The sequence below is a fragment of the Camelina sativa genome, chromosome 19 (assembly GCF_030686135.1).
Source record: "Camelina sativa cultivar CO46 ecotype springtype chromosome 19, ASM3068613v1".
Lineage (NCBI taxonomy): Eukaryota > Viridiplantae > Streptophyta > Magnoliopsida > Brassicales > Brassicaceae > Camelina > Camelina sativa.
Genome location: NC_141898.1, coordinates 3,895,382 through 3,920,510, shown reverse-complemented (window position 1 = coordinate 3,920,510; position 25,129 = coordinate 3,895,382). Strand labels below are relative to the sequence as shown.

At 38.5% G+C, this 25,129-nt stretch overlaps 9 protein-coding genes across 13 annotated transcripts; 5 read left to right on the top strand and 4 right to left on the bottom strand.

Moving 5' to 3' along the window:
• Positions 1–93: 93 nt before the first annotated feature.
• Positions 94–2,724, bottom strand: LOC104764670 (syntaxin-71). 2 transcript variants are annotated; one of them, XM_010488244.3, is made up of 9 exons: positions 2,212–2,724; positions 1,799–1,924; positions 1,370–1,532; positions 1,094–1,179; positions 919–987; positions 786–830; positions 644–706; positions 475–551; positions 94–384 (listed from the first exon to the last, which is right to left on the bottom strand). In XM_010488244.3, the coding sequence occupies exons 1-9, from the start codon at positions 2,365–2,367 to the stop codon at positions 372–374; spliced, it is 798 nt and encodes a 265-aa protein (XP_010486546.1). In that variant the 5' UTR covers positions 2,368–2,724; the 3' UTR covers positions 94–371. The 2 variants fall into 2 exon arrangements, with proteins under 2 accessions (XP_010486546.1, XP_087358260.1); XM_087502134.1 differs by lacking the exon at positions 94–384 and having other exon boundaries at positions 471–551; positions 2,212–2,621.
• A 359-nt stretch (positions 2,725–3,083) lies between these two features.
• On the top strand, positions 3,084–4,388 carry LOC104764668 (DNA-binding protein S1FA3). The gene is made up of 2 exons (XM_019240577.2): positions 3,084–3,217; positions 4,014–4,388. Exons 1-2 carry the CDS (start codon positions 3,200–3,202, stop codon positions 4,215–4,217), a joined length of 222 nt encoding a protein of 73 aa, XP_019096122.1. The 5' UTR covers positions 3,084–3,199; the 3' UTR covers positions 4,218–4,388.
• A 60-nt stretch (positions 4,389–4,448) lies between these two features.
• Positions 4,449–7,231, bottom strand: LOC104764669 (uncharacterized). Its single transcript, XM_010488243.3, has 4 exons — positions 6,561–7,231; positions 5,615–5,985; positions 5,155–5,407; positions 4,449–4,960 (listed from the first exon to the last, which is right to left on the bottom strand). The coding sequence occupies exons 1-4, from the start codon at positions 7,021–7,023 to the stop codon at positions 4,830–4,832; spliced, it is 1,218 nt and encodes a 405-aa protein (XP_010486545.2). The 5' UTR covers positions 7,024–7,231; the 3' UTR covers positions 4,449–4,829.
• Positions 7,232–7,430: 199 nt separating this feature from the next.
• On the top strand, positions 7,431–10,699 carry LOC104764667 (DEAD-box ATP-dependent RNA helicase 57). 2 transcript variants are annotated; one of them, XM_010488242.3, is made up of 13 exons: positions 7,431–7,666; positions 7,802–7,882; positions 7,983–8,115; positions 8,212–8,339; positions 8,431–8,522; positions 8,623–8,719; positions 8,862–8,942; positions 9,024–9,256; positions 9,346–9,540; positions 9,635–9,725; positions 9,802–9,924; positions 10,018–10,168; positions 10,288–10,699. In XM_010488242.3, exons 2-13 carry the CDS (start codon positions 7,802–7,804, stop codon positions 10,506–10,508), a joined length of 1,626 nt encoding a protein of 541 aa, XP_010486544.2. In that variant the 5' UTR covers positions 7,431–7,666; the 3' UTR covers positions 10,509–10,699. The 2 variants fall into 2 exon arrangements, 1 of the variants encoding a protein (XP_010486544.2); XR_015591510.1 differs by having other exon boundaries at positions 7,485–7,666; positions 9,799–9,924.
• Positions 10,700–13,013: 2,314 nt separating this feature from the next.
• LOC147920123 (protein IQ-DOMAIN 1-like) lies at positions 13,014–15,644 on the top strand. Of its 2 annotated transcripts, none has more exons than XM_087500872.1 (6): positions 13,014–13,226; positions 13,355–13,442; positions 13,555–13,863; positions 14,055–14,276; positions 14,514–14,633; positions 14,779–15,644. In XM_087500872.1, exons 2-6 carry the CDS (start codon positions 13,383–13,385, stop codon positions 15,433–15,435), a joined length of 1,368 nt encoding a protein of 455 aa, XP_087356998.1. In that variant the 5' UTR covers positions 13,014–13,226; positions 13,355–13,382; the 3' UTR covers positions 15,436–15,644. The 2 variants fall into 2 exon arrangements, with proteins under 2 accessions (XP_087356998.1, XP_087356997.1); XM_087500871.1 differs by having other exon boundaries at positions 13,020–13,185.
• Positions 15,645–15,923: 279 nt separating this feature from the next.
• Positions 15,924–17,325, top strand: LOC147920122 (mitochondrial import inner membrane translocase subunit TIM14-2-like). Its single transcript, XM_087502920.1, has 3 exons — positions 15,924–16,100; positions 16,409–16,587; positions 16,912–17,325. The coding sequence occupies exons 1-3, from the start codon at positions 16,098–16,100 to the stop codon at positions 17,066–17,068; spliced, it is 339 nt and encodes a 112-aa protein (XP_087359046.1). The 5' UTR covers positions 15,924–16,097; the 3' UTR covers positions 17,069–17,325.
• A 147-nt stretch (positions 17,326–17,472) lies between these two features.
• On the bottom strand, positions 17,473–20,702 carry LOC104767394 (uncharacterized). 2 transcript variants are annotated; one of them, XM_087500469.1, is made up of 7 exons: positions 20,400–20,702; positions 19,633–20,237; positions 19,102–19,293; positions 18,764–19,003; positions 18,412–18,629; positions 18,021–18,275; positions 17,473–17,934 (listed from the first exon to the last, which is right to left on the bottom strand). In XM_087500469.1, exons 2-7 carry the CDS (start codon positions 20,033–20,035, stop codon positions 17,677–17,679), a joined length of 1,566 nt encoding a protein of 521 aa, XP_087356595.1. In that variant the 5' UTR covers positions 20,036–20,237; positions 20,400–20,702; the 3' UTR covers positions 17,473–17,676. The 2 variants fall into 2 exon arrangements, with proteins under 2 accessions (XP_087356595.1, XP_087356594.1); XM_087500468.1 differs by having other exon boundaries at positions 19,633–20,132.
• Positions 20,703–20,991: 289 nt separating this feature from the next.
• Positions 20,992–22,321, top strand: LOC147920121 (small ribosomal subunit protein uS12y-like). Its single transcript, XM_087500856.1, has 4 exons — positions 20,992–21,101; positions 21,538–21,693; positions 21,786–21,912; positions 22,002–22,321. Exons 1-4 carry the CDS (start codon positions 21,097–21,099, stop codon positions 22,140–22,142), a joined length of 429 nt encoding a protein of 142 aa, XP_087356982.1. The 5' UTR covers positions 20,992–21,096; the 3' UTR covers positions 22,143–22,321.
• A 63-nt stretch (positions 22,322–22,384) lies between these two features.
• On the bottom strand, positions 22,385–25,001 carry LOC147920120 (PWWP domain-containing protein 2-like). The gene is made up of 2 exons (XM_087500847.1): positions 24,880–25,001; positions 22,385–24,747 (listed from the first exon to the last, which is right to left on the bottom strand). Exon 2 carries the CDS (start codon positions 24,722–24,724, stop codon positions 23,021–23,023), a length of 1,704 nt encoding a protein of 567 aa, XP_087356973.1. The 5' UTR covers positions 24,725–24,747; positions 24,880–25,001; the 3' UTR covers positions 22,385–23,020.
• Positions 25,002–25,129: the final 128 nt, after the last annotated feature.

Genomic DNA, 25,129 nt, shown 5'->3' with positions numbered 1-25,129 from the left:
GCTGGATTGGCGGGATTCATGTGATTCTTGGAAGTAATCATCACCAAACCAACATGAATCTAAGACTCGAGAAATTTTGGCTACTTTAAGAAAAATAAAAAATTTAAATCATATTTTGGTTGGAAAATAATAGCAGCCTTCAGACACAGCAAACAAATCAGTTTGACGCACATTTTGACAAAGATGAATCTATGCACACGAACAACATTGAAAAAAAGTCGAAGCAGGAAGAAAGACTTCAATATTCTTGACATTAAGAAGAAAAAACTCTCGTCGAATGATCAGAGAAGAGGGAGTAAGATACAAGCACAAACTGACACTGACTCGGCTGATAGTACTACTAAATGGGTTCTTTCGTCGTGTTCATCTCATTACTTCAGTACACTGCACACATAGAACAAAGGTTTGTTTCGTCAAAAGAATGTTTTTATTCAGACTGAATAACTATATTTGATGCGTTTGAGAGAAGCTTACTTGTATAAGTATGCAGCGATGCCCAGAACAATACACAACAAAACAATATCAATACAGAAGTTCCGGCTTGATCTCAGCTGCAACAAAAACGCCATGCTTTTTATGTTAGTAATCAAAAGCAGACCGATGTAGCATAGATCTTGAGAAAAAGCTTTCAAACTCAAATCACCTGGTTCACCGTATCTTTGAGTCTAACATTGGTGTTCTTAAGATCCGAGGTTGCTCTATCCACCTGCGAGCGAGTTTTCAGAAAGTTCAGATTACACTGACGAATTCAAAGACATGAAAGGGATCTCGGCGGTGTCTTGTACCTTTGTGTCGATTTCATCCATCAGAGGGACTTGCCTATCCAGCTCCTGCATTCATCAATGGTTGTGACATGGATCATCAGCTCAGGTACTGAATAAAGGAAGTGTGTTAAGAGCTGCACTTTAATAAACTCACCTCGTTCATATCCGATGCCATATTCTTCAAAGCATCTAAACCTTCAGAGATCATGTCCAGACCTTGTTCCTGATTTATACACAAGTAGTCAAGTCATATATAACCCCCCCCCCCCCCCCCCCCAATGCTTAAGTGATCAAAAGAGTAGAATGCAACAAGATAGAATATCACTTGCCTGCTTAATCTTTCGCATCTCATACTCCTGTCTGAATTGGCTGGATTCATGTGATTCTTGGAAGTAATCATCATCAAAACGCCCATCTAACATTCACAATAGAGGTGAATTAGTGATCTTGAATTTCAGTTTGCTCATAAACAGGAAATAAGATTAACAGTTGATATGATTCTGAGATAAACAGAACTACTATACAAGAACGAACAAAGTCATACGATAGTGGAACGCGTAAATGAAATCTAGAAGCAATAAACAAAGCCACTTTGGTTGAATCACCTGAATCAAATTTGATATCAGGACGAGATGTTGTTGAAGGAGCCCAAGCACTAGTGTTTTTAGGGCCACCCGGGGTGCCATCAGGTATGGCTTCAATCCTTGCCGGAAGTGCAAGCACCAAATCATTCCTCGCAGCAAGCTCTTCGGTTGTAAGGCCCTTAACCTGAACAATGTATAGATTAACACTCGAGTTTGAACAAGTTGATCCTCTAAAACAAGATTTAGTCAAAACTCAGTCAATGAACTACCATCTGAATGATGCTACTACCACAAAACTAGATTGGAAAATTAAAAACCAACAGGAATGCTACTATTCTCCCTTAAAAACAGGAATCATATAACCTCAACCAAGAAACTGATATAACTAGAAGCAAGCAGTGTGTAGCTGAACCGTGAACCAAAGTGCTAAACATGAGAAAGAAAACTAACCTTCTTGACAGCAAGTCTCTGCAACTTTGGAACTTCCTCCGCTAATCGACCCTTAGTCCGGCGGATCTCAGCGTTCATTGCAACAGCAGCAGCTCTATTTTTCTCCTTTGTAACAAGTTCAGCTTTCTGCAAATCAAAATTACATGTCACATCTCATTCAAAATTTCAAAGAAGAACCTCAAAGCTGCACAGAGCATTCAAAAAGTTTTCAATTCCCGCATACAAAAATCAGGACTAATAGTGACCAGAATTGAGCTATTTTTCTCATATAAATTCCAGACCGGCAAAATATCAAATTCTATGTTCAACATTGTGAAGCGCACTCCGTTAAATCCTAAAGAGATTCATCGGAACCGAATCAAATCAAGTTAAACATCTCAAGGATGCAAAACAGAAAAAAGGGAAACAATCACCTCGAGAGCGGTTTCGATTTGAGTTTCGAAATCTCCATAGAAACGAGCAAAGGCATCATCGCCGGAGATGTTGGCCTCCCGTTGCTTGTCGACATCGTACTTGTCGTACTTCTTACAGATCGAGTCAACTCTAGTCAGAAGATCGATCACAGTCATCTTCTTCCAAATCTATAACCAGAAGCTCCCAGATCTGAGATAAGGTTAGAAGAAGAATAAACTCTGATTCGAAGAAGAAGGCTTTGATTTGTGAAATTTGAATCGCTCTTCTGGAAGTGGCTCGTTCGGGCGACGAAGGTAGGGGGCCTGAAAGAAAAATTACAGCCTGGGAAAATATTCTCGTATCACCACCCCAACTTTGTTTTAATTTTCAATATTCACCCCAATATTTGTTTGGGAGCCAAAACATTCCTATTTGAGTATTTTCCAAAAAGAACAGTTATAGCTGATAAAATAAAACAAAAACAATACACTTTTTTTTTTTTTTTTATGTTGCTATAATTTTTTTTTAATCATGTATATAAGTTCAAATTTTAGTTGGTATATAAATTTCAGAATATTGGTTTTGTAAGTGGGGTATTCTTTGGTACAACAAATAAAGTGCATACCACCAAAATCGAAGATTGAAATTAACTTTGTATCTATGTTATACTTCTTCCGTTTCAAAATATAAGATGTTTTGGAGAATTTTTTTGTTTCATAATATAGGAAGTTTTCAAGTTTTATGCAACTTTTAGATTACTTTAGTATTTTATATTATGTAGTATTGTTTTTGATTGGTTGAACTTGTTAAAAACTTTTTAATCTGCGTGCTTTAGTTAAAACATCCTATATTTTGAAACGGGAGGAATAATTTCCAAACTAACCCCATTGACCAACTTGCTCTTATTTATGGCTATGGCCGAGTCTTTTGGCAAAACTGTCTTCAAGCTGTCTATTTTTTTTCTCCGGTGAGTGGTGCGCTGATATCTCGTAGCTCCGAAGAGCCACCATGGCCGAAGACTTTTCTGTGAGTTCTCTACATATCTCTTTGTCTGTTTCATTTGTCGGAGATTAAATTTCTCGTTACTCACGATGATTCGCTAGATCTGATTCTGTTTTCCTCTATAGTTGTATGCTATTCTTTCACGCGCGGTTCGTAATCTTCTGTGTTGCCTTGAGTCTGATCATTTGGTTTTGATGCATGTTGGTCTAGTTTAAGATTTAGATTAGCGAGCCTTTTTGTTGTGTTCGAGCATTTTGGTCAATACGTTTGATTGTTGTAACGCTGCTTAAAGATGATCTAATTATATGAAACTTTAGCATGCGGTTGTGATTTAGCAGAATTGCATCGGTAAAGTTTCGTCCTTTTTAGAGAATTCCATGACATTTTGAGTTGTGTTATTGTTGAAGACTTTGGTTACTGACCATGAACTTCATCATTTGTCATCTTGATCTTGCCATGGAATGTCTAAGTTTTTCCATTTTTGGCTCTTTCAGAACTTGAGGTTCGTGTTGAGTATGGTACAATCTGTCTAGTATAATAACTCGCGGTATTGGTTTCATGATTTTTCGTGCTTGTAATCTCTTACTTTACCATATACTCTTGAAGCAATTGGTCTTTGGTAGTATAAGTATACAAGTTATTTTTCGGCATTTCCCTTTTTTATTGGTTACTTAGAGGTGACCTGACAATAAGATTGAGAAGCAAGTTAAGGCACCTTGTGTTCTGTCCTCTCAATCTTCATTATTTAGTGCTCTCAATCTTCTTGTTTCTTCGTGCATCTAGATTCCATTCTAAGTTACTAAAAAGAAACAATGAACAGGGAAAGATCGAAAGCAAAGGGCTAAACCCGGGACTGATCGTCCTTCTTGTAATTGGAGGGCTGCTAGTGTCATTCCTTGTAGGAAACATCATCCTTTACACCTACGCACAGAAGAATTTGCCTCCGAGGAAGAAGAAGCCGCTTTCTAAGAAGAAGATGAAGAAAGAGAAGATGAAGCAAGGCGTTCAAGTTCCTGGAGAGTAGCTTTGTTGTTGGGATGATCCTTTGATCATAACTCACTTTGCAGTACTAGAAAGTTACATATGACTCTGTACTCTCTTTTTAGCTTTTAATGTTTTCGTTGTAGCATGATATTTTCTTGAGTTGACAATCTATAAGCTTTGCTGAGATAATTTCATGCCAAATTTGACATAATTTTTGATGTTTTTCTTTGTTGACCGAACGCATTTCAACCGCCCAAACTGTATACTGAGATTTAACAAAATTATCTTTTGCAACTAATCAGAAAAGTCTACAAAACAGTGTGATCTGCAGTAAACACCAAACTCACACACTAACAACAGATTGAGAATACAAACGAAATTTATATGTTAACAAGTCCATAATCATTAGCTCTTCTACTAAAGCTAGCAATCTAAATCTCTAGACAGGTCAGGACTATGAAGATTTCTGATAGTCTTGGATTCTTCTGGTGAATATACATGTTATCTACTTGGTCAAGTCTAGATTGTTTGCGTACACCACCACCACCTTGGCATGATTTGATGATACGAACCTTCTGAGATTTGGATCAGTTTTGGTCCTATGGTGTCTATAAAAGAACTTACCATGCAGATTTTGTTACTATCACGTTTATTAAACATGCATAGATAACTCCATAGGCCTTTTCATCCCAATGATCTGCTTTCTTGCCTCCTTATCAGTTTGGTTACGCTGATTCCATGAGACTGAGAGATTGTTGTTCTGGTCTTCTTCATGCTCATCATCTGACGAAACAACACCAAGAAATGTTTCACGCTGTGAGAGACCGCTCGTCTTTGCGTAATGTAAGGTTTAATCACCAACAAAACGAATTTAAAGCAGGTGAATGATTTTGGGATGTTTGTTTAGATCAAATTCTGTTTCGTCAGTTCTTGTCAATGAAAAACTTCATAACGAGGTTTAGCTAACGAAAATTTACCTGAACGGTCCAACAGAGGAAACTCTGTAAGGCGTCTAACGCAGACCTTAAGCGCTTGGAGTTCAGCTTCCTTTTCTTGGAGTTTGGACTGAGTAGTTTGTAGTTCAGCTTCAAGCTCGTTGATCTGGCCTTCCTGTTGTTCGATGAGAAGGTGGCTTAGTTTTTTGTCCAGCTCTGATGACGATATTCCACCACATTGGTATGACTCAGATCTATTCACCAGATCATTACATTCCTCCATAACCTCACTTGTCTAAGGGGAAAACAAAATAAAAATTCAATATAAGCTTCATCCATTAAACCCACCCAACACCATACTGAATGTTGGGAAAACAGTCCAGATGGTACCATGTTTATTCTCAAAGTTAACTACGAATCTAACCATCAAATAAGATTTGAGAGGAGACTCTAAGAATACATCTCAATGAAATTGATAATTTGACGATAAAAGCATACTCACCTCAGCCAGATTCATTTTCTGCAGCTCAGATTCAAGTTCCATCTCTAACTGTTCCATTTCTACCGTCTCTTGTTCTGGCTCCTCAGTTAGGACGCTGCTAGCATATTCTCCATCATTTCCCGACTTAGTGTCGAGAGATTCTCTACTCACCATCTCTGATCTAGATTTCCCGCTGGATTTCTGAGAACTCGCTGCACAACCACGGAATTTGAAATCCTGTAAAGATTTTATCCTAGAAAGTTCATCTTTTAGCTCCTGGATGGCTTTGGTAGTTTCTTCTGTTGCTGTATGCAGCTTACTGATTTCACTTTTCTCTGCTGACATCATATACATCATGCAGACACTAAGTGCCGAGCTGAAAGAGGAATGATCTGAAACACAGAAGAATTAAACATCAATAATGAACAATGCCAATAGCCAATAGGTGATGAGTCATGGTTATATTTAAAACATTCCAACGAGATACAATCAAACATCAATGCAGTTAAATAAAATGACATTGACAACATCTCAAGTAATTAATTAAGGGGACTTAATAGACGAAGTTGTCGAATTAGCACTTGGAAACACACATAAATACAGGTCTATTCTACTCTTATGAAAGCCTAGGCAAATTAGTGGTTGCCCATCTTATCCAATCCCTCAATAAGCACAAAGCCTCTTGCACTCCTAGAAAATCAAGAGGTCTGTATCAAAGAGTACTATTATTGTCCCTCAAATCTCAAGAAGTCTAGGAAGCAAAAACTAACAGTAGCGTGAAAGCTTTTCCCCAAGATTGACGCCACTAGCTATCATTCTATACCACAAAATCCAAAACCCAAAAGAAACTTTGCACTCGGATCAATCATCGAATAAGAGAAGTTCAGAACACTCCAAAAAACTAACTAAAATTTAAAATTCCCATCATGCAAGTGAAAATAGTCCCACTACAGAGTAGAAGCAAAACCTTGATTACGTCTATAACATGAAGACCCACGTTTTGAAGCAGAAGCAGCACCCAAAGTTTTCGTCTTTTTCGAGTAAACCACACTCTTAGTTTCCAAAGCACCAACATTTGCAGATCGCTTCTCGATCTCACATCCCCCACCATTATTTTTCTTCTTCTTCTTCATCAATCCACGAACCCTAACTCTACATTTCACCCCTGAACTCTTCCTAAACCCAGGAGAAGGACCGGATCCAGACCAGGAGTTTACAGTAGACCCGGAACTAGAAAACCGGAAAACACCATCGGTTCTATCGCAAGAAGAGTCGAGAAATCCAATACCTACAGGAGTAGGAGTGACGGGTTCCTGATCTTCGGCGTAATCCTCAGGATGACGAGAATCGCGAGAGAAAGGGTTGAAGAAGCGTTTGGCAACAAAACTAGTGGATCCAGCAATGGCTGCTCCTAGAACAACTTGCCACATCTCTAAACAACAGTCAAATAGAGAATCAAAGATCGAGAGAAGAAGAAGAAGAAGAAGAAGAAGAAGCAGAGTGAATTAAGTCTGAAGTGTTTAAATCGACGGGAACAGACAGAGTCGGAGAAAGTCCCGAGGTGTCAGAGACAGAAGAAGAAACTTGAGATTGTTTTGTCTTTTCAGCGGCGGTGGGACACACCATCACATGACACATACACATGTTTCCCGCTTTAAATACTTTCCAAATTTATTATTTTCTTTTTTCTTACCAAACCTATCAGATCTACATTGGGCTTATTGTTATATTTGGGCTTTTAGAGGCCCACTTTATAATAAATGTTCAGCGTCTGCCTTTAATTTCCGTTTTAGCGATTCGAATTTTAAGACGCTAAATTAGCGTTTGATCCTCCTTCAGGTTTAGCATTCAGTATATGTAAATGACTTAACTACCCTTTTAATTATTTGAAATCAACCAAAAAACCAAACCCTAATTGTTAAACCCAAAATCTGTAAAAGAGTGCGTCTTCTTCTCGGCAATCTATTCGCCGTCGTCAGTGTCATCGCCGGCGTTTTTGTTTTTCTCGTGACCAGTGCTTCTATCATTGCTGCCTTTGCCTCTTCTTCAGAAACGTTCCCTTTCTCTATCAAGGTAAGAGTTATCAGGAATATCTTCTCTACTGGGCGCTGTCTTTGGTTTTGTCTCACTTGCCTTCTCGAATCGAATGATCTTTGTTATTATAGCTTTGCCTTTTTATTGAGACGTTGTCTTGTGGGTACTTGTCAGATGGAGAAAAGCTCATATTTTTTGTTTGGTGGAACAAACTTCAATAAGAAGAAGTTTGCTCCAGATTTTGCTAAGTTTAAGGTGATTCTCTCTTCATGTGTGTTCGTTGTTGTTTAATTCAGCACTACTCTCACTCTCGCTGTTAGCTATTAATCAAAAATAATCCATATTGCTGTGTTAGAATTCTTCGAAGGATGATGATTCCAATAAGAAAGTGAGTCTCTTTGAGGAAGAAGAAGAGGAAGACACTGAACAGCAGGAGGAGAAAGTTGTTGTTTCCTCTAAGAAGAGGAAACGAAGATCTTCTAATTCTGGTATGTCAGGGAAGTTGATAACTATCTGCTTCACTAAAGTTTGTATTATTTATCTCTGTCTTGGTCTAATTTTGAATCTTCTTTATGTTGAAACAGAACCTGTTGAAGGATTTGATGTGTTTAAGAGCTCAAAGAAGGCACTTTCTGAAGATAAAGAAGAAGATGAAAACACAAAGAATGAGATTTTAGAGAATCCCAAGAAGGAGCTTAACCGGCGAATGGAGGTATTGTAGTTGTTTAAAAATCTTGTCTCTATTTCATCAAAGGCAAAAGAGTGATAGATACATGAATTTGTTTGCTTCCTCATAATTGCAGCGAGATGCTCTGTCGAGGAAACAGTACAACATTCATGTTTCCGGTAACAATATTCCACCCCCGCTTAAAAGCTTCGCAGAGTTGTCATCAAGGTGCCTGGAACTGGACATTGAGACCCTTGACATGCTTTAATTATGTCTTGAAATCTTCCTCTCCTCTGGGTTTTGATCTTAATGCTTAATCCATGTACAGGTATGGTTGTAAACGATACATTTTACGCAATTTGGCTGAACTAGGATTTAAAGAGCCCACCCCAATCCAAAGACAGGCTATTCCAGTTCTCCTATCGGTATGGTCTTATTCACTCGTTTTCTATTCATTACAGACACTTAAGAGCAGAGCTAGAGCTTCTTTATCCAGATAATGTCGTGAATTCTTTCATGAGGTTTCAGTGCTAATTTAGTTTTTTTAATCTTTTTGCTTAATCCCAGGGTCGTGAATGCTTTGCCTGTGCTCCGACTGGGTCAGGAAAAACCTTTGCTTTTATTTGTCCCATGCTTATGAAACTCAAGGTAATAATTTGTGTTTACCCTCCAGATTTCGCAGATCCTGATTCTTTAATCATGCTTATGAGTTTTTTTTCCCTGTATTAGCGCCCTTCAACAGATGGAATAAGAGCAGTTATCCTCTCTCCTGCTCGGGAACTGGCTGCCCAAACAGCTAGAGAAGGAAAGAAACTTATTAAAGGAAGCAAGTTCCACATTAGATTGTTGACTAAACCCCTTGTCAAAACAGCTGATTTCTCAAAGCTGCATTGTGATGTTCTCATATCAACGCCAATGAGGTTGAAAAGAGCAATCAAGGCTAAAAAGATTGACTTAAGCAAGTAAGTCAATAGCATGTATTAGAATATATAAACATGTGTAATTCTTTTTGTGTTGTGCCCATATTCATTTTAACCTCTGTTGAATACAGGGTCGAGTACCTTGTCCTTGATGAATCTGATAAGCTGTTTGAGCAGAGCTTGTTAAAGCAGATAGATTGTGTGGTTAAGGCTTGTTCAAATCCTTCAATCATACGCTCGTTGTTCAGTGCTACTTTACCCGATTTTGTTGAGGAACTTGCACGTTCCATAATGCATGATGCTGTTCGTGTGATCATAGGCCGAAAGTGAGTGTAGAAAGCATAAGACTGTAGATTATTAAATATGCTTCACAACATTTCTTGCAGCATATGGATCTTAACCTTTTATAATTCCATATAGGAATACAGCGTCTGAAACCGTCAAGCAAAAGCTGGTTTTTGCTGGAACTGAAGAAGGGAAACTTCTTGCTCTTCGTCAAAGCTTTGCAGAGGTAAGTTCACTTGTCTTTAACAGTATGATTAAGTAAGACTAGTACCTTTTGTAATTCCCTTTCTACTTGGCAGTAGAGCCTGAATCCACCGGTACTGATCTTTGTACAAAGCAAAGAACGAGCAAAGGAACTCTACGATGAACTGAAATGTGAAAACGTCAGAGTCGGGGTCATCCATTCTGAGCTCCCTCCAGGAGAGGTAAAATAATCTTTTCCCTTGGTTATCAAATGTTTTCTCTTCTATGGAAAGTATAAACTGATTGGAAACCATTTTACTAAATGATTGCTGCAGCGGGAAAACGCGGTTGATCGTTTCAGAGCGGGTGAAACATGGGTTTTGATTGCCACTGATGTGATCGCTAGAGGTATGGATTTCAAAGGGATCAACTGCGTGATAAACTATGATTTCCCGGATTCAGCTTCTGCATACATCCACAGGATTGGTACGTATATTACTCTAGCCTTTGTATCTAGATCTTGTGTTTCTCTGTTCTATGCTGAGTCATTTGTGATGATGAGTTGGTGCAATTTGGAAGTAACCACATATTATAAAACATTTCAGGTCGGTCTGGAAGAGCGGGAAGGAGCGGAGAAGCGATAACTTTCTACACGGAAGAAGATGTGCCTTTCCTAAGGAACATAGCCAACACGATGATATCATCGGGATGTGAGGTTCCGTCGTGGATCATGTCTTTGAAGAAGAAGAAGTGGAGGAAGCATAGGCCGAAACGTGATTCTATATCTACTCGACCGAAAGACGATAAAGAGGAACAAGATGAGTAACTCCAAAATTTTGTCTTTTGTTTCTCTTGTTGTTGTTACATTTGATGAATTAGTCTTGGTCTTTTGGATCCAAACTGTGGGGCTAGAATCGGAAATCTAGAAAATAACTTATAGTTGTCACTTGGATCGTACTACAAAATACAAATGTACTAAATCAAATTCAAAACTAGTGTGAGAATTTTGGTTTTTCATTTAGTTGTATTCTCAAGATTCAATGATTTCTTAAAATACATTAAAGATTATATTTAGATAGAATCCTATTTTGGGTTGGGTTGAATCAAACCGGGTTTCTCCGAAATGGGTACTTCAAGTTCTTGCTTGGCTGGAGCATCATCATCACAAATCATTATTGGGGTATTAAAGATCAGTGATCGCCTTTGTTAAAATAATTACAAAACAATTGAATATACTTATCAAACAATCTAATAATCTAAATAGAGAATTCAACCAAAAAAAATCCAAACTTTCCAGAATTTGCCAAAAAAGCATAAATTTCTAGTCTAACCAAATAAATACTCAACTTTGTTGATTTTCAAATATAATAACAAACTTTTCATTGACTTGCCAAATTAGCACGCTGTTTATAAAGTTAAGAGAAAAAATTAACATCCTTAACAACACACGTTAACTGTTGGGCTTAAATCATAAAGGAACTATCGAACTCGTGTTCAGAGAGTACATAAGGGAAGATTATACCACTGAACCAGCAGCAACTTTCAATCAATGTTACAACTTACTTGTTTTTATTATATGAATACACGGAATTAAAAAAAACAAAAATCAGAGTTTATCGACGTCGAGAGAGAAGAAAACCTTGCCGTAAAGCAAGCAGGTCGAATTTTTTTTCTTTCTTTTCAACCTTCAATTCATAGATGACATAAATCTACTCGATTGATTTTTTTGTTGAAACTAATTTCTATTTGTACTCTTTTCCAGAACTTAAAATTGTTCAGATTAAACCTGCAATTTAGTACCAAAATCTGGAAATTAACTAACAAAAACATGTAAACTAACCAACTACAATAAGGAAAAACTGCAATTTCTTTTCACTTACAAAACCAAAACTTAGAATTGTTCAAACCAAAACTTAGAATTGTTCAAACCAAACCTGCAAGTTAGTTCCAAAATCTGAAAATTAACCTGTTTGCTCTATGTCGCGGTCTTCTTCTCTCTCTCGACGACAAAGTCTGGATAAACTCTGATTTTTTTTTCTTAATTCTGTGTACTCATATAATAAAAACAAGTAAGTTGCAATAATGTTTGAAAGTTGCCGCTGGTTCAGTGGTATAATTTTTCCTTATTTATCCTCAGAACACGAGTTTGACCCTTAGTGATACATTTTTGTTTTTAAATTAAGAATTTGAAAACGACGTCGTATGATTTAAGTCCAACAGTTAACGTGTGTTGTTAATGACGTTAAATTTTTCTGTTAACTTTATAAACAGCGTGCTAATTTGGTAAGTCAATGAAAAATTTGTTACTATATTTGAAAATCAATAAAAATTGAGTATTTATTTGGTTAGACCAAAAGTTCATGCTTTTTTTTGGCAAATTCCGGAAAGTTTGAGTTTTTTTGGTTGAATTCTCAATCTAAATATCATTTGTTCACACATGAAACAAAAAAAACAGAAGAAGAAAAGATTGGACCGACGGAGAGAGAGAATGAAATGATCTCAAACTTGTCACAAAACAAGACGTGTGCAGTAGGTAAATGTCTTTTCTAATAAATACCAGTTTGGCGTTACTAAACTAATACAAAAACACCTAGGATTTACAGAACATGTTTATAAATAAATGAATAAGCTTTATGCACATATATAAATATTCTTTACGAAGAAAAACTGGACTTAAAAAAAAAAGAATTCCCTTATATATATTGAAGCATACCACAACGACCACATGAATGTATGATGTAATAAGAAAATGAATTTTCCACATTAGAAAAAAACAATAATGGTGAAGAAGATACACACGCTTTTTAATGATTAAAATAAAACAAAACTGAATCCATTATTGAGTGAACTCGTACGTTCCACTTCCCATATTATATTAATATACCATGTTAAAATGTTAAAGAAGTTATCATAAAAAAAAAAATCAAGACTGATGATCTAGTTTACAAAATCTTAGGGATATAATTTTCAACAGTTGAACTTGAAGGATTCTTAATCATGGCATAAACTCTAATAGAGAGTAACAAAACAATGAACTGAGTAATTAGCGTTAAAAAGGGATCCATGTCTCTCCCAGTTTGGTCCTGATTTATTTAAGTATTGTTTTTTTGGCGACATAAAAATCAATCACATTAGCTGTGGAAGCAGTTTAAAGAAATGAAGCCGTTAAAAAAAACAAAGAAAGAGCGGCAAAGCTGTTAAAAGAAGAAGAAATCAAAGTAGGGCCCACAAAAAAAAAAAAAAAAGGGGGAGCAGCTCAATTAGTGGGCTCACACACCAAATTAATACTTCTTTCATCTCCGAGAGTTCTTTTATTTTCTTTCTTCTTCTCAAGTCAGCAAAAAGATGAAAACTTCAACCTATTCAAATTCTCATCGCATTTTCATTTCCAAGGAGGTCTCACATTTGCATTAAAAGGGTTTACCCTTGAGAAGGGTTTGAGCTTCTCTTCTTCTAGATTTGCTTCTGCAGTCTCTCTCTCTCTCTCTCTCTCTCTCTCTCAGGTTCCATTCCTCCTCTTCTTCTCCCGTATAGTATAGCAAAGGTGAAAGGGTCTTTTCTATTCGAATCTAACTGTTTTGACTTTGGGGTTATATCAAAGCAGTTAGCTTTGCAATCCGTTATTTGGAAATTCTTAATTGATGTCATTAGAATCAATTTTTATCTGAGTAGGAGGATTAGCCATACAAAGTGCGAGGCCATGGTCAAAAAGGCGAAATGGCTCAAGAATGTAAAGAAGGCTTTTAGCCCTGATTCAAAGGTTCCAACTATGTTAATCTATTCTTCTCTTCACTGTGCTTTATATAGTTGATGTTGTAACCCTTCTTGTTTTTGTGCCTTATTTATATATTGTTTGTTTTTTGTTTTTACAGAAACTGAAACATGAATCGGTTGAGTGTCAAAACAGTGTGATCTCTTACCCTGTCTTGATTGCCACATCCAGAAGTACTTCTCCTCAGTTTGAAGTTAGGGTTGATGAGGTCAACTATGATCACAAGATGAAGAATCCCTGCCCTCCTCCATCAGATTCTGTAACTGCTACAGTTGCATATGTTCCTGTAGACTCTCCTCCATCTTCACCTGAATCTGTTCATCAAGCTATAGTTGATGATAGGTTTGCAGGGATGTCAAAGGAAGAAGCTTCTGCCATCTTGATACAGACTACCTTTAGGGGCTATTTGGTATGCTTTGATATTCACAATTCAGGGTTAGCTTGATTAGAAACTTTTGTAGCTTTATAGCCAGTCATACATAACTCTGTAATTGAAATTGGCTAAGTTCTCTGAATTCTTTTGATATGAGAGCAAATGTGAGCGAAAGGGTATCTTTTTTTTTAACTGTAACCTTAACACTTATAGTTTCTCCAATGTAGGCAAGAAGAGAATTGCAGGCGTTGAAGGGGCGGGATAGACTTAAGCAACTGATGGAAGGATCAGTTGTACATCGGCAAGCTGCAAATACACTCAAGTGTATGCAGACTCTCACTCGTGTTCAGTCACAAATCCGATCTAGGAGAATCAGGATGTCAGAAGAGAACCAGGCTCGTCATAAGCAACTTCTTCAGAAGCATGCCAAAGAGCTAGGAAGCACAAAGGTCTCACTTATTTTTCTCTCTGGTTTATTATCTCATATGCAGTTTTCAGTTTCCTACCCACAAGTTTGGTGAGAGGTGGTAATAACATTATTAACTCATTCCTAAAATTGGTTTTACTAAACCTGCGGCTTCTTTTGCTTAGTTAAGCATATCTTCCTTCTGATGGTATATCTTCACAATGCAGTAGCTTGTGATCCTTTTTTAATTGTACCTAAGCCTTTCTCTTTCTTTCTGCAGAATGGGGGTAATTGGAACGACAGCAATCAGTCCAAGGCACAAGTGGAAGCGGGTATGCTGCACAAGCACGAGGCAACAATGAGAAGGGAAAGAGCATTAGCTTATGCATTCACACATCAGGTACTTCCAAAGAATTTGGACTGCTTTGTCAACAAGTTCAACTTATATGTTTCTGCGCATTTCTATGTGCTTATGCAGAGAATTTGAGTGTACACTGGATTTGGTTTAATGCTTATGATCATATCCGACTCATATATATTTGCAGCAAAACTTGAAGAGCAACTCTAGAACTGCAAATCCGATGTTTATGGATCCTAGCAACCCGACTTGGGGTTGGAGCTGGTTAGAGAGGTGGATGGCTGGCCAGACATGGGAGAGTTCGGAGAAAGAACAAAACCACAACGAAAACTCCTCGGTCAAGAACTCGACTAAGAGTCATTCCCATGTAGGAGAAACCGCAAAATCTTCAAACCGCAACAAACTCAATAGATCGACTCAACCTAATACCTCATCCTCATCATCCACCACCACCACCAAAAACCCGAGAAAGAAGAGGCCAGTTCCATCGTCCATAAAATCCATGAGTAGTGATGAAGACACCAAGAGCTCGGAGAAGAACCGTAGGCACAGCATTGCAAGGTCATCGGTTAGTGATGACGAGAACCTGGCTAGCTCAACTGCAAAACGTAGTAGCAACATGGTTCCCACAACAAAACCAGCACGAGGCAAAGTTAAGCCCCAAACCACATCACGCGTCGCCGTGACCGACCCCGCAACTGAGGGAATTAACAAAGTTTTACCGGAGAAAGCAGCAGCCAAGAAGCGGCTCTCCAACTCGGCTTCACCTGCACCCAAACCCAGACGATCCTCAGCCCCACCTAAGGTGGGAAACAGCGCTCTCAAGGCAGAGAGAACGCCCTGAGTCTGACCATCCGAGGTATAATAAAGCCTCATTATTTGATTTTTGTTGCCATATAGATATGGTGTTCTGAGATTTGTATCAATGTTGGTTACAGAAAGCCTTAAGGTAATTCTTTTGTTGTGCATAGTGTAAGTCTCTATCGTTTATGTAATTCTTTTATACATCAAAGAGAAAAACTAGAATAATACTTGCAACTTTCAAGAGCTAAACCAATGGACGGCTACTGGTCTCTCATCCACACTTGTTGAATTTAGAAAATTAACGCATCTTTTGTTGATGTTCATTCTCAAATCTTATTCAGCTCTGTTTACTAAAGAGTACAAATATAGAAACCATTCTCCAGTAATGGATGCAATGTAATGTAACTGATCCTAATTAAAACCATATCAGAATTATTGATTTGATAACCGGATCCAAGAGAAAATAAACCGGTTATGTTTTTTTTTTCATCTAAAAAAAAAAAATTCTAAAACCCCTAACAGGATTACATGACTGGCCGACCTATCTGGCAAAGGCGAAGCAAACCAGGGGAAATAGCTAAAACCCTAATCCTTTAAATCGACCAACAAAATCGAGCATTGAACAGTTTGTCCTATCTCTATCAGATCAGATCGTGTGTTACTACTCATCAGTGCTCTTTCTTGCTCAAATCCTCTACAATAATGGTAAAGTTTGCGTTCATCTCGTCTTCTTTCGGGTTTTCTCTACAATATTCCACTCTGTATTGTTTTTGCTGATTCATTTTGGGGAGTTCATTAGATGATATTGAAAGCTTCCTTTGATCGGATTAGGGTTTCTGAAAAAATCCTCCCTTTTTAGTGTTTCTGCTTCCATTTTTGCTCTTTTGTGTTTGGGGGGGGTTTGTGTAGGTATCAAAGTGTTTCTTTTTAGGTTTTCTCTGGTTCAACTTCTCTCAGCTCGTGGTTTATACTTTATTGACTAAGATTTGCTCTCTTCTCATCCCTTTCTCCAGGTTGCAGCGATAATTGCAGGCGCCGCTGTTGCTGCTGCTGCTTATGCTGGTAAATATGGATTAGAGGCATGGCAAGCGTTCAAGCTCAGACCGGTAAGGCCTAGAATGCGTAAATTCTATGAAGGTGGTTTCCAATCTACTATGACACGGAGAGAAGCTGCCCTTATTCTCGGTGTTAGGTACTTTTTTTTGTGGCTTTATCCCCTCTATCATCAAACCAGTAAAGTTTGAGAGCTGAAGACTCAATGATACTAGTTGATCGTGGGACTCTTTGTAGAGTTTGGTGTAACCATTAACGGTTTTCTTTAGGTCCCTGATGGGTAAAATAGTCATCTATAGTCAGTAAATATGCCATTCTAGTTCTTAAATTTTTTGCAATAGGTGCCTAGTTATTCGAATTCGATTTGTTTATGCATAGCCATGTTCTTATGGAAGGGTTTAATGGTATGTTTGCATTGTTTGTGGCTTGACAAGTTTGGCACTTATTATGGTGGTTTGAACAGGGAGAGTGTAGCGGCAGAGAAGGTGAAAGAAGCTCACCGGAGAGTGATGGTGGCTAATCATCCAGACGCAGGAGGAAGTCATTACCTTGCATCTAAGATCAATGAAGCTAAAGACATGATGCTTGGCAAAACCAAGAGCTCTACTTCTGCGTTTTGAAACCCTTTGGTTAGGTTGATTGATCCCATCAACAAAGCCATGTGGTGTTTTGAGTAATTAGCCTTAGACCATTCTCTTTATGCCGTTAGTTTAGTTGTTCTGATCAAGATAGCCATGTGGTTTTGAGTTATTGGTCTAGATCATTTTTTTTTATTAAGCTTGGTGTAATGCGTGGGTGAGATTTTCTTAGAATCGTTTAACTTTCTGCATGAGATATATAGAAGAAACCAAATTGGAAGTGATTCTAGTTCGACTTATTTTGTTGGTCTTGGATTCCTGTTTTCTTTTGACTATTTGACTAGCCAAAATTGAAGATGAACAAATTTCAGATAAGTTGGTGGTGAGTATGATGGACTAAACAAGTAAACAAAACAAAATTCCTTTCCAATCTAATAGAAAGCAGCTTTGAAAAAAATGTTCTTTCAATTGCACTCTTAGTGCTATATGTGATCTCAAAATGAACTGTGCTTTGTTATAACCTATAAAATCTGAAATCTTCAGCCAAAGCAAAGAACGAAGCATGTTCTTGGTGTTATTTACATATTTCTCCATGACGGAACGAAGACCAAGAACAACGTGTTTCTATAGTTCTTTTATAACCTGTTTACTTACTCTTTAGAGGTGCTAGTGTCGGATAAACCTGTCTTTGGTTGATCCGGTTTATGAATTTCCGTTTTTTGTTCTGGTAACTCTACCGGACCCTTTGGTTCTCCAAATATGGTAGAGAAGATCTGCTTGTGGCACTCATCACAGAAATAGAAGTAAGAGAAGTGGCCTTCGTCTGGGAGTCTATGTACTGTTGCTTCTGGTATGACCCGACTAATGTAATCAGTTACTGAAGGTGGAGTGACTCTGTCATCCATACCCTACGTGATCACAGTCAACATGAGTAACTCACAACTCGGGAAAGTGATCATATAGAAGGCGGTTTTTAAGTGTGATTTCAACAAACCTGCCATATGTGTATAGGTTTCCGAAACCCAATAAGTTCACATTCGGATTCGCTGTACATTGACATTAGCCAAGAGAGGACACCATTGGTTCGACACTTCTTCTGCACGTGGAACTCGGGAAGACTAAATCCCCAATTTGAAACCTGTAACGCAGCTTCTTCGACAAACGGTTTTGCAGTTCCTTGGCGTACAGACTCCTCCACGTTCCTTTGGTAACGATCTTCAAAAACTGAATCTGTGATTACAAGTTTGTCCTGAAGTAGTAAAGTGGCAATTACAGGTTTAGCTTGTGAGCCATAAATAAAAAAGCCATTCGACGAAGCTAATCTATTTGGTGATACGAAATGACCGAAAACCGTGGGAAGAGACACTTGATGAATACAGACTTACCTTTTCTCCTAATAACATGGACATCCACTGATCCAGCGGCTCAAGATTACCAGAGAGAAAGGACCTACGGTAGGAGAAAGGAAGAAGACTTGGCCACCGACGTGCTAAAAAGTACATAAATTTTCTCTTCCGTAGCCACTGCTCCCACGTTTTTGCCATCTCTTCCTTTGTCATGCTCGGCTCATATGGATTGATCATAGGAGCTACCATAGCAACTCCTGTAGATTGATAAAAACACAACCTTGCAATTATTTTGTGTCATTCTTTAAAACTATCACGGTGTGAAAAGAACATGAACTGTGTTCAAATGAATTGATCTGCATTCAAATTTTGTCCGAAAAATGGAAAGTACCAGCTATTCGGTCAGGAAAGTATCTCATTGCAGCCCAGGCATGCACACTACCACTGGAGTAGCCGAGTAACCAGAACTTCTCAACAATCCCGAGAGCAGTAGCTAGGTCAATCATATCCGATGCAGATGAGCTAAGGTTCCGAGCACGATGAGGATCACTCTCTCCAAACCCTGGAAGATCATATGACACTAGACGGACACCATAGTCCGTGAGCAATGATTCTTTCACTCCAGGTATACCTTGAATAAGTAATGTTGAAATATTAGTAGGTAAATCACATGTAATAGCATTATCAAAATTAGCTGAAACTGAAAAGAAAGAACTAATGTGATCATACCTGCAAGCCGAGAGGAAAGAAAAGAATGAGGCACAATTAGAGAGTGTCTAGCTCTGTCAGCTGAAACACCAAGCTCTTGGTAAGCAATATATCTACCATCGGGAAGCTGTACACGGCTTGCGCTGGTAGGATGCAGTCGGATTTTCTTCAACACAGGGACAGATCTATCATGGTCTGAACTAAAACTCAATGCTGCACTTAAAAGATGGATATGTCAGAGAAAGGATATAAGCCTCCCTTGCACCAAACAGAATCTAATCAATACTGCCACTTAAACCCAACATATAAACAGAAACAAGTAAATTTACATACAACAACCCCATAACTTAGAAAAGATTCATCCCAATATAACAGACACTTGAAAATGAATAAATCTTCACTAGATGACTGGCATTGGAGATATAACAAAACCAAGAAAATATAGATTTGGTAACTGAGTCTGCTGGATTCAGAATTCTACTGTGAATGAGACAAACAAAAATGGGTGATCCAGAATCACAAAAACACTGTTTTATCAATATGTATATATACCTGTGAGAGCTAAGAGGAAGACGAAGAAAATAACAGGCCAAGCATGAACAGGATCACGATCCTCAGGCAAGTACTCGTTAAGAAAGCTCAGCTTCTTAGAAACCTTAGCAGCTGGTTTGCGGAGCTTACGCACGAGGAAAGAGTCCTCAGTCACAACCATCTGCTGAACAACGTCTTTACATCCGATAGCTAGATCCAGAAGCATTTCTCCCCAAGACTTCATAAACCCCATCACTTGATCTTTCAAAGGCTCCACTGGTTCGGATCCAGAACCCAAAATCTTTGACCTTGACTCAGTATCCGCATTCAAGTCAATCGGAGATCCGTCGTATTGTAAACCTCCGTCCATGAGACTCGCTAACTCGTCTTGCCACGTAGGCACTCCTCTTCCCATCTCCTCCATTATCAAAAAAAAAAAAAAAAAAACGAAATCCCTAAATCCGGATCCGAAGTCCGAAACCTAGTCTTCAGAGCAATGACAAGAAGAAGAAGAAGAAGAGCTGCACATACATTTAAAGTGGGGTTTTATTATGAGGAAAAGAGAAAGAAACACAAAGAGCGCGAGAGAGAAGAGAAGAACATGGCTGAGAGAATGAGCTGCAAAACTGACACCTTTACAAGCGTGAACTTCAAGCTCACTCTTTTTTCTTTCATATTATATAAAAAATCACTTCTTTCCATTTAAAATATCTCAAAGAGAAAATAAACGAATCAAAACTTCTCTTTTATATTAGAGAGAAATCGAAAGAGACAAAAGTTTCTCTTACCATATGACGCAGCAGAAAGAAACAGCTTAGACGTTGGGGAGGATGGTCACCAATTTAGTCTTCTTCTTCTTCTTTCCATTGAACATTTTTTTGACTGGTTAATGTAAGTAAATGAAAACTACTCCAGTCCGCCATTGACGATCCTTTTTTTCTTCTTTAGCTTCGGTTGAATAAACAAATACGGACCGTTAGATCAAGGTCGCTCTTTTGAGAAAATGGACGGTCGTGCATGTCGTTTTTTCGATGGAGAGAACCGGCTGAACCGGTTGCGTGTCGTGCGCTTCCTAATGCTTTGCTTTGTGTGCCTTTTTACCTGCTACAGCCGGGTTTTTATGGTTTTGCTGACGTGGCGGATAGTGTGGGGGTCGTGTGGGGTAGTAGTAGTAGGTGCACCGTGCACGTGACTCGGAGCAGCGTATACCTTAAGGACATGGTAGTAATCGTACGCGGTCGTTCGTTCCGTATATATAATTATTGTTGGGCTTTTTTAATATTTGGGCTAAACATGTGATGGGCCACTTAAGTCGGTTTCATTACATGTTTTAAGTTTTATGACAGACGGCGGTTTAGTGTTAACCAAACCCTATATAATTATTTTCTTAACACTAGGGTCTCTCTCCCTCCAGAACTAAAAAGAAAAAAGCTCGAGCCTTTCGCAGTTTTCAGCTCATCTCATCTCTCTCGCGCCGTCGTCAACATGGGGTATGGTTTCCCTCTCTTTGATTCTTCGTGTTCAATCTCATCTCTCTGTTTAAGGGACTATGTTTATGTTTCTTTTATTGGTCTCGGGTGAAATGCAAGTAGTGTCATATGTTATGTTGGGTTTAGGATTTGTTGCAGTGCTTGTTCAATTTCATCTCTAACTTCTCTGGGAATTATGGAATTGGTGATTTTGCTTACTAGTGCCAGTGCATATTTGTTAATTACTCTGTTGTTGAAGCTATGAGGTTGCAATTATTCGTTCGTCTTTAATGTTAAGAGTCTGAAATGTGGAAACTAAGATTGTGATTTTTGATGCCTAGATTCTTGAGTTCAACGCTGAATATGTTTTTTATCTTACGAATTTGATTATCTGGGCATCTCAGTTAGTGGATTTCTCATTTTGTTATGTCTTTGTCTTTGAATAATCTCTCTTTAGTAAGCCACGTGGTATGGGCTCTGGGCGCAAGCTTAAGAGGCATAGGATTAGTCAGAGGTGGGCTGACAAGGGTTTCAAGAAATCTCACCAAGGTAACGAGTGGAAGAAGCCTTTTGCTGGATCTTCTCATGCTAAAGGAATCGTCCTTGAGAAAATGTAAGTTTGTATTATCATGTAAATTTTACCTTTTTGTTGATTTTTGAGTATAGATCTTGACTTTGAAGAGACTCTTGTGTTTCATTATGCAGTGGTATTGAGGCTAAGCAGCCTAACTCTGCTATCCGTAAGTGTGCTAGAGTTCAGTTGATCAAGAACGGTAAAAAGATTGCTGCTTTTGTCCCCAATGATGGTTGTTTGAACTACATTGAAGAAAATGTAAGTTAGATGAGAACTGCCTTGAGTAATCAATCAGCGATATTCTGTTAATGTGTCCAATTTCTTGACTCTTTAATCTTTGTGTGCAGGACGAAGTGTTGATTGCTGGATTTGGGCGTAAAGGTCATGCTGTTGGAGATATTCCCGGAGTTAGGTTTAAGGTGGTGAAGGTGTCTGGTGTTTCACTCATGGCTCTCTTCAAGGAGAAGAAGGAGAAGCCTAGGTCTTAAGCTCTACTACTTTACAAGGAAGGATTTTTTTTTGATATTTGAAGACATGTCTATGTTCTACTTCAAGTTTCAGTGACATCTTATTACGAGGAGTATGAGTTTATCTTATTTTTGTTTCATTTATTTTGGATGCTAATTACCCTAAGTATTCTTTTCCCAATATGATGAAGTTCTCATAATTTGTCCCATTTTATCCTACGGACTACGGAGCACTTGTTAAAATCATATTATATGCAACTGAATTCTTAAATTGAAATATTTACCAGTAGTAAAAGTCAAGTCTGCAAACAAAAATAACTTTGAAACAAACTTTTTTCTCTCATACAAAAGTGTTGGTTCTACCCTGATAAAAATTCACACAATCCTAAACTTTGAAAGAGAAGATGCCAATTGCCAAGTCATATTCCACTTGATCCGTATTAGTGGGTTAGACGCTGATGCTGAGCATTCCTACTCTGCAGAACCATTTTTGCAAGTATCAGATCCATCAGAGCAGTTCTTGTCACTAGGCTGATCTTTCAAGTCCGAACCACTGTTATTCTCCCCAGTTAGAGATTGCTGTCCTCTATCATAATCTCATCTGCAGCTTCATTCCTATCCTCATTTCCCATTTGCTCTTTAGAAGAGTCTTTCAAGTCCCTCAACTCCAACATCGGGTCCTTCAGAAGGGTAGTACTAGGTGCTTCTTTTATGACCTGTTCAAGTTCTCCAGATAGTTGGTGGTCGATGCTGATGGAATTGGATTTCGCACTTGGGGTTTTGGTAACAAAAGCAGCCTGAGGGCTTGAAAGCTTTTCATTGGTTAAAGGAGAATTATCTCTTTTAGATAATGTTTTGGCTTTAGGCTTCTCCTGGAGACTTTTTCCACTACCATTGCTTCAGGCTGCCTTTTTGGAGGTCGAATCACTGCAAGGTAAGAGTCTGGTAGGTGTTGAACTGTGCATCTGGTTTGCTACTTTCAATATGCTTGCCCCAATTCCAAAACTTTTTCTAGTTTTCCCTGGTGTAATCTTATCACTTGCAGAAGAACTAATTTTTCGATCACTTTCGGGAGGAATGGGCGATCCTGGATCCTCTGTTTCCAGGTTCGCCTTGATCTTCTTTGTGGACTTGGGAAGTTTTGAAAGCACAACCTTGCGTTTCTTTTCACAATTCAGAACTTCCCCAGACTTTTCTTGTGATATGTTCCCTTTATGTCTGCTTAAGCGTTTCTCAGCAATGAACTCTGCCAAAGTTTTCTCCTTTTTCTTTGGAACAGTAGTATCTTCATATTCAAACACTCCATCGTGTTTACAGTCATCTTGGTCTTCTGTCTTTCTCCTTTTAGTATAAACTTGTTTACTCTTTTTCAATTCAGGATTAGAAACTTTCACTAAGCTAATTTTCTCTTCTGCAGGAGAAGTTTTGGGAGCAGACTCTACTGAGCCCTGAAGTGTCTCAAACTCAGGGAGTTCAGTATAGCCTTTCCAGCGATTATAAGCTAATAATCGTGCTCTCTGACTTACAAGCTGCAGCGCATCAGTAGCATCAGAGCTAAGAGAGCGTGCTAAACGCTTCACATATTCCACAAGGTTTGCAGGTTCAAAGAAGATAGCACTTGAGACCTTATCTCCACCGTGTATTGAGCTTGAATCTTCTCGGATACCAGGATTGATTATGTTCTGACTCTTGATCTTCTGATAGACTTCCTCTGAGATACAAGAACAAGCTAAACCAAACTCTATCCTTCTTGAAACCTCTTCTAAAGCAAAATCCATAGCATCAATAAAATCTGGTAGACTACTCTGCTTCGCCATTTGGGAGAAATGCTGTCGAAAAGGCTTTATCCGTGATGCATCGTTCCAAGCAAAGGTGCAATCTCCGAAATATGTAACTAAGAAACTTCCTTTCTTGAAGTGCTTCTTTGCTTTGTCTGTTGCAGCCGAAGCATCAAACACCTGTCCAGGCCACCATGGATGGCTCCTTACTTTAGCCCAAACCAAATCTGAGTCAGAGATCTTCACCTTCGCAGTTACAGATGCCTTATCATCAACCAAAATACTCTCATCCTTGCTCTCATGCGGTTCTAAACCCATAAAACATACAACATCCAAGTCATCAACTTTTGTTCCTTGCTTATCTAAGCCATCAGGTTTTCTTTTCTCAACAAGGTCTTCACTATCCAATCTGGCATCAGAAACCTTCACATCACTGAGATCAGCGCCATGAGAACAGACCAAGTCAGGTTCAACTTCCTTCTCAACCTGAAGTACCTCTTCACTATCTACTAGGACCTTCTTCTCACTTTCGTTACTCTCTCCACCTACATTTTCGGTTCCAATGCCTAGATCTAACCCTCCATTTACAGATTTCGTTTGCTTCTCCAGATCAGTAATAACATTTGTTTCCTCCATCTCATCATCACCAGCTGAAGCTAAGCTTCCGTTTCCTTCCTGCTCATCTCCATCAGGCTTCGCTATCAGCTCCTGAGCTTGACCAGCTAGGGTTTCAGACATTTGAGCATTTCTGACCTCAAGCGTCGACGCATTAGAGCCATCAATAACGTCTGAGACCGAATCAATACCTTCTGATTCCGTCGTCATAAGCAGTACCAAAAACAAAAACCCTAAAAGAACGGAGACAAGTAAATCATCAGAAATTAAGTCATTTCCAAAGAAAACAAGTAACAGCACCTAAAAGAAGAAGAAGAGATAAATCGAGAGAGAGAGAGAGAAGAAGAAGAAGCTCGCAAACAAACCTCCGATGACGGTCGTGATGAACAGCTAATATCCCGGCGGCGGGAGCTCGGGTTTCTTGAATGAAGTAAACGAAGCGAAGACGTCAAATCTAAAAACCAGAGACGGGTTTCTCGTTTTGGGTCTTTTACTCTTTTTTCCTTTTTTTTGTTTGTTGTGCGCCATTGTCCACGTGGCGGACAACTAAAGCTTTTTGTTTTTAATGATTTTATCCTATTTATTTTTTCTTATCTCTGGGTTTTTGGGTTTAAT

Excerpts from the sequence above, each read along its gene's own strand:
- LOC104764670 (XM_010488244.3), bottom strand. The coding sequence starts at position 2,367 with ATGACTGTGATCGATCTTCTGACTAGAGTTGACTCGATCTGTAAGAAG. Across the intron at positions 988-1,093 it reads AGATGCGAAAGATTAAGCAG|GAACAAGGTCTGGACATGAT; the intron begins GCAAGTGATATT and ends TGTATAAATCAG. Across the intron at positions 707-785 it reads TGGATGAAATCGACACAAAG|GTGGATAGAGCAACCTCGGA; the intron begins GTACAAGACACC and ends ACTCGCTCGCAG.
- LOC104764669 (XM_010488243.3), bottom strand. The coding sequence starts at position 7,023 with ATGTGGCAAGTTGTTCTAGGAGCAGCCATTGCTGGATCCACTAGTTTT. Across the intron at positions 5,408-5,614 it reads AGAAAATGAATCTGGCTGAG|ACAAGTGAGGTTATGGAGGA; the intron begins GTGAGTATGCTT and ends TTTTCCCCTTAG. Across the intron at positions 4,961-5,154 it reads TCCTCTGTTGGACCGTTCAG|ATGATGAGCATGAAGAAGAC; the intron begins GTAAATTTTCGT and ends TTGTTTCGTCAG.
- LOC104764667 (XM_010488242.3), top strand. The coding sequence starts at position 7,802 with ATGGAGAAAAGCTCATATTTTTTGTTTGGTGGAACAAACTTCAATAAG. Across the intron at positions 9,726-9,801 it reads TTCGTCAAAGCTTTGCAGAG|AGCCTGAATCCACCGGTACT; the intron begins GTAAGTTCACTT and ends ACTTGGCAGTAG. Across the intron at positions 10,169-10,287 it reads TGCATACATCCACAGGATTG|GTCGGTCTGGAAGAGCGGGA; the intron begins GTACGTATATTA and ends AAAACATTTCAG.
- LOC147920123 (XM_087500872.1), top strand. The coding sequence starts at position 13,383 with ATGGTCAAAAAGGCGAAATGGCTCAAGAATGTAAAGAAGGCTTTTAGC. Across the intron at positions 13,443-13,554 it reads CTTTTAGCCCTGATTCAAAG|AAACTGAAACATGAATCGGT; the intron begins GTTCCAACTATG and ends TTGTTTTTACAG. Across the intron at positions 13,864-14,054 it reads CTACCTTTAGGGGCTATTTG|GCAAGAAGAGAATTGCAGGC; the intron begins GTATGCTTTGAT and ends TCTCCAATGTAG.
- LOC147920122 (XM_087502920.1), top strand. Across the intron at positions 16,588-16,911 it reads GCCCTTATTCTCGGTGTTAG|GGAGAGTGTAGCGGCAGAGA; the intron begins GTACTTTTTTTT and ends TGGTTTGAACAG.
- LOC104767394 (XM_087500469.1), bottom strand. The coding sequence starts at position 20,035 with ATGGAGGAGATGGGAAGAGGAGTGCCTACGTGGCAAGACGAGTTAGCG. Across the intron at positions 18,630-18,763 it reads CTTTCCTGACCGAATAGCTG|GAGTTGCTATGGTAGCTCCT; the intron begins GTACTTTCCATT and ends ATCAATCTACAG. Across the intron at positions 18,276-18,411 it reads CCATGTTATTAGGAGAAAAG|GACAAACTTGTAATCACAGA; the intron begins GTAAGTCTGTAT and ends TTACTACTTCAG.
- LOC147920121 (XM_087500856.1), top strand. Across the intron at positions 21,694-21,785 it reads GGAATCGTCCTTGAGAAAAT|TGGTATTGAGGCTAAGCAGC; the intron begins GTAAGTTTGTAT and ends TTCATTATGCAG. Across the intron at positions 21,913-22,001 it reads TGAACTACATTGAAGAAAAT|GACGAAGTGTTGATTGCTGG; the intron begins GTAAGTTAGATG and ends CTTTGTGTGCAG.
- LOC147920120 (XM_087500847.1), bottom strand. The coding sequence starts at position 24,724 with ATGACGACGGAATCAGAAGGTATTGATTCGGTCTCAGACGTTATTGAT.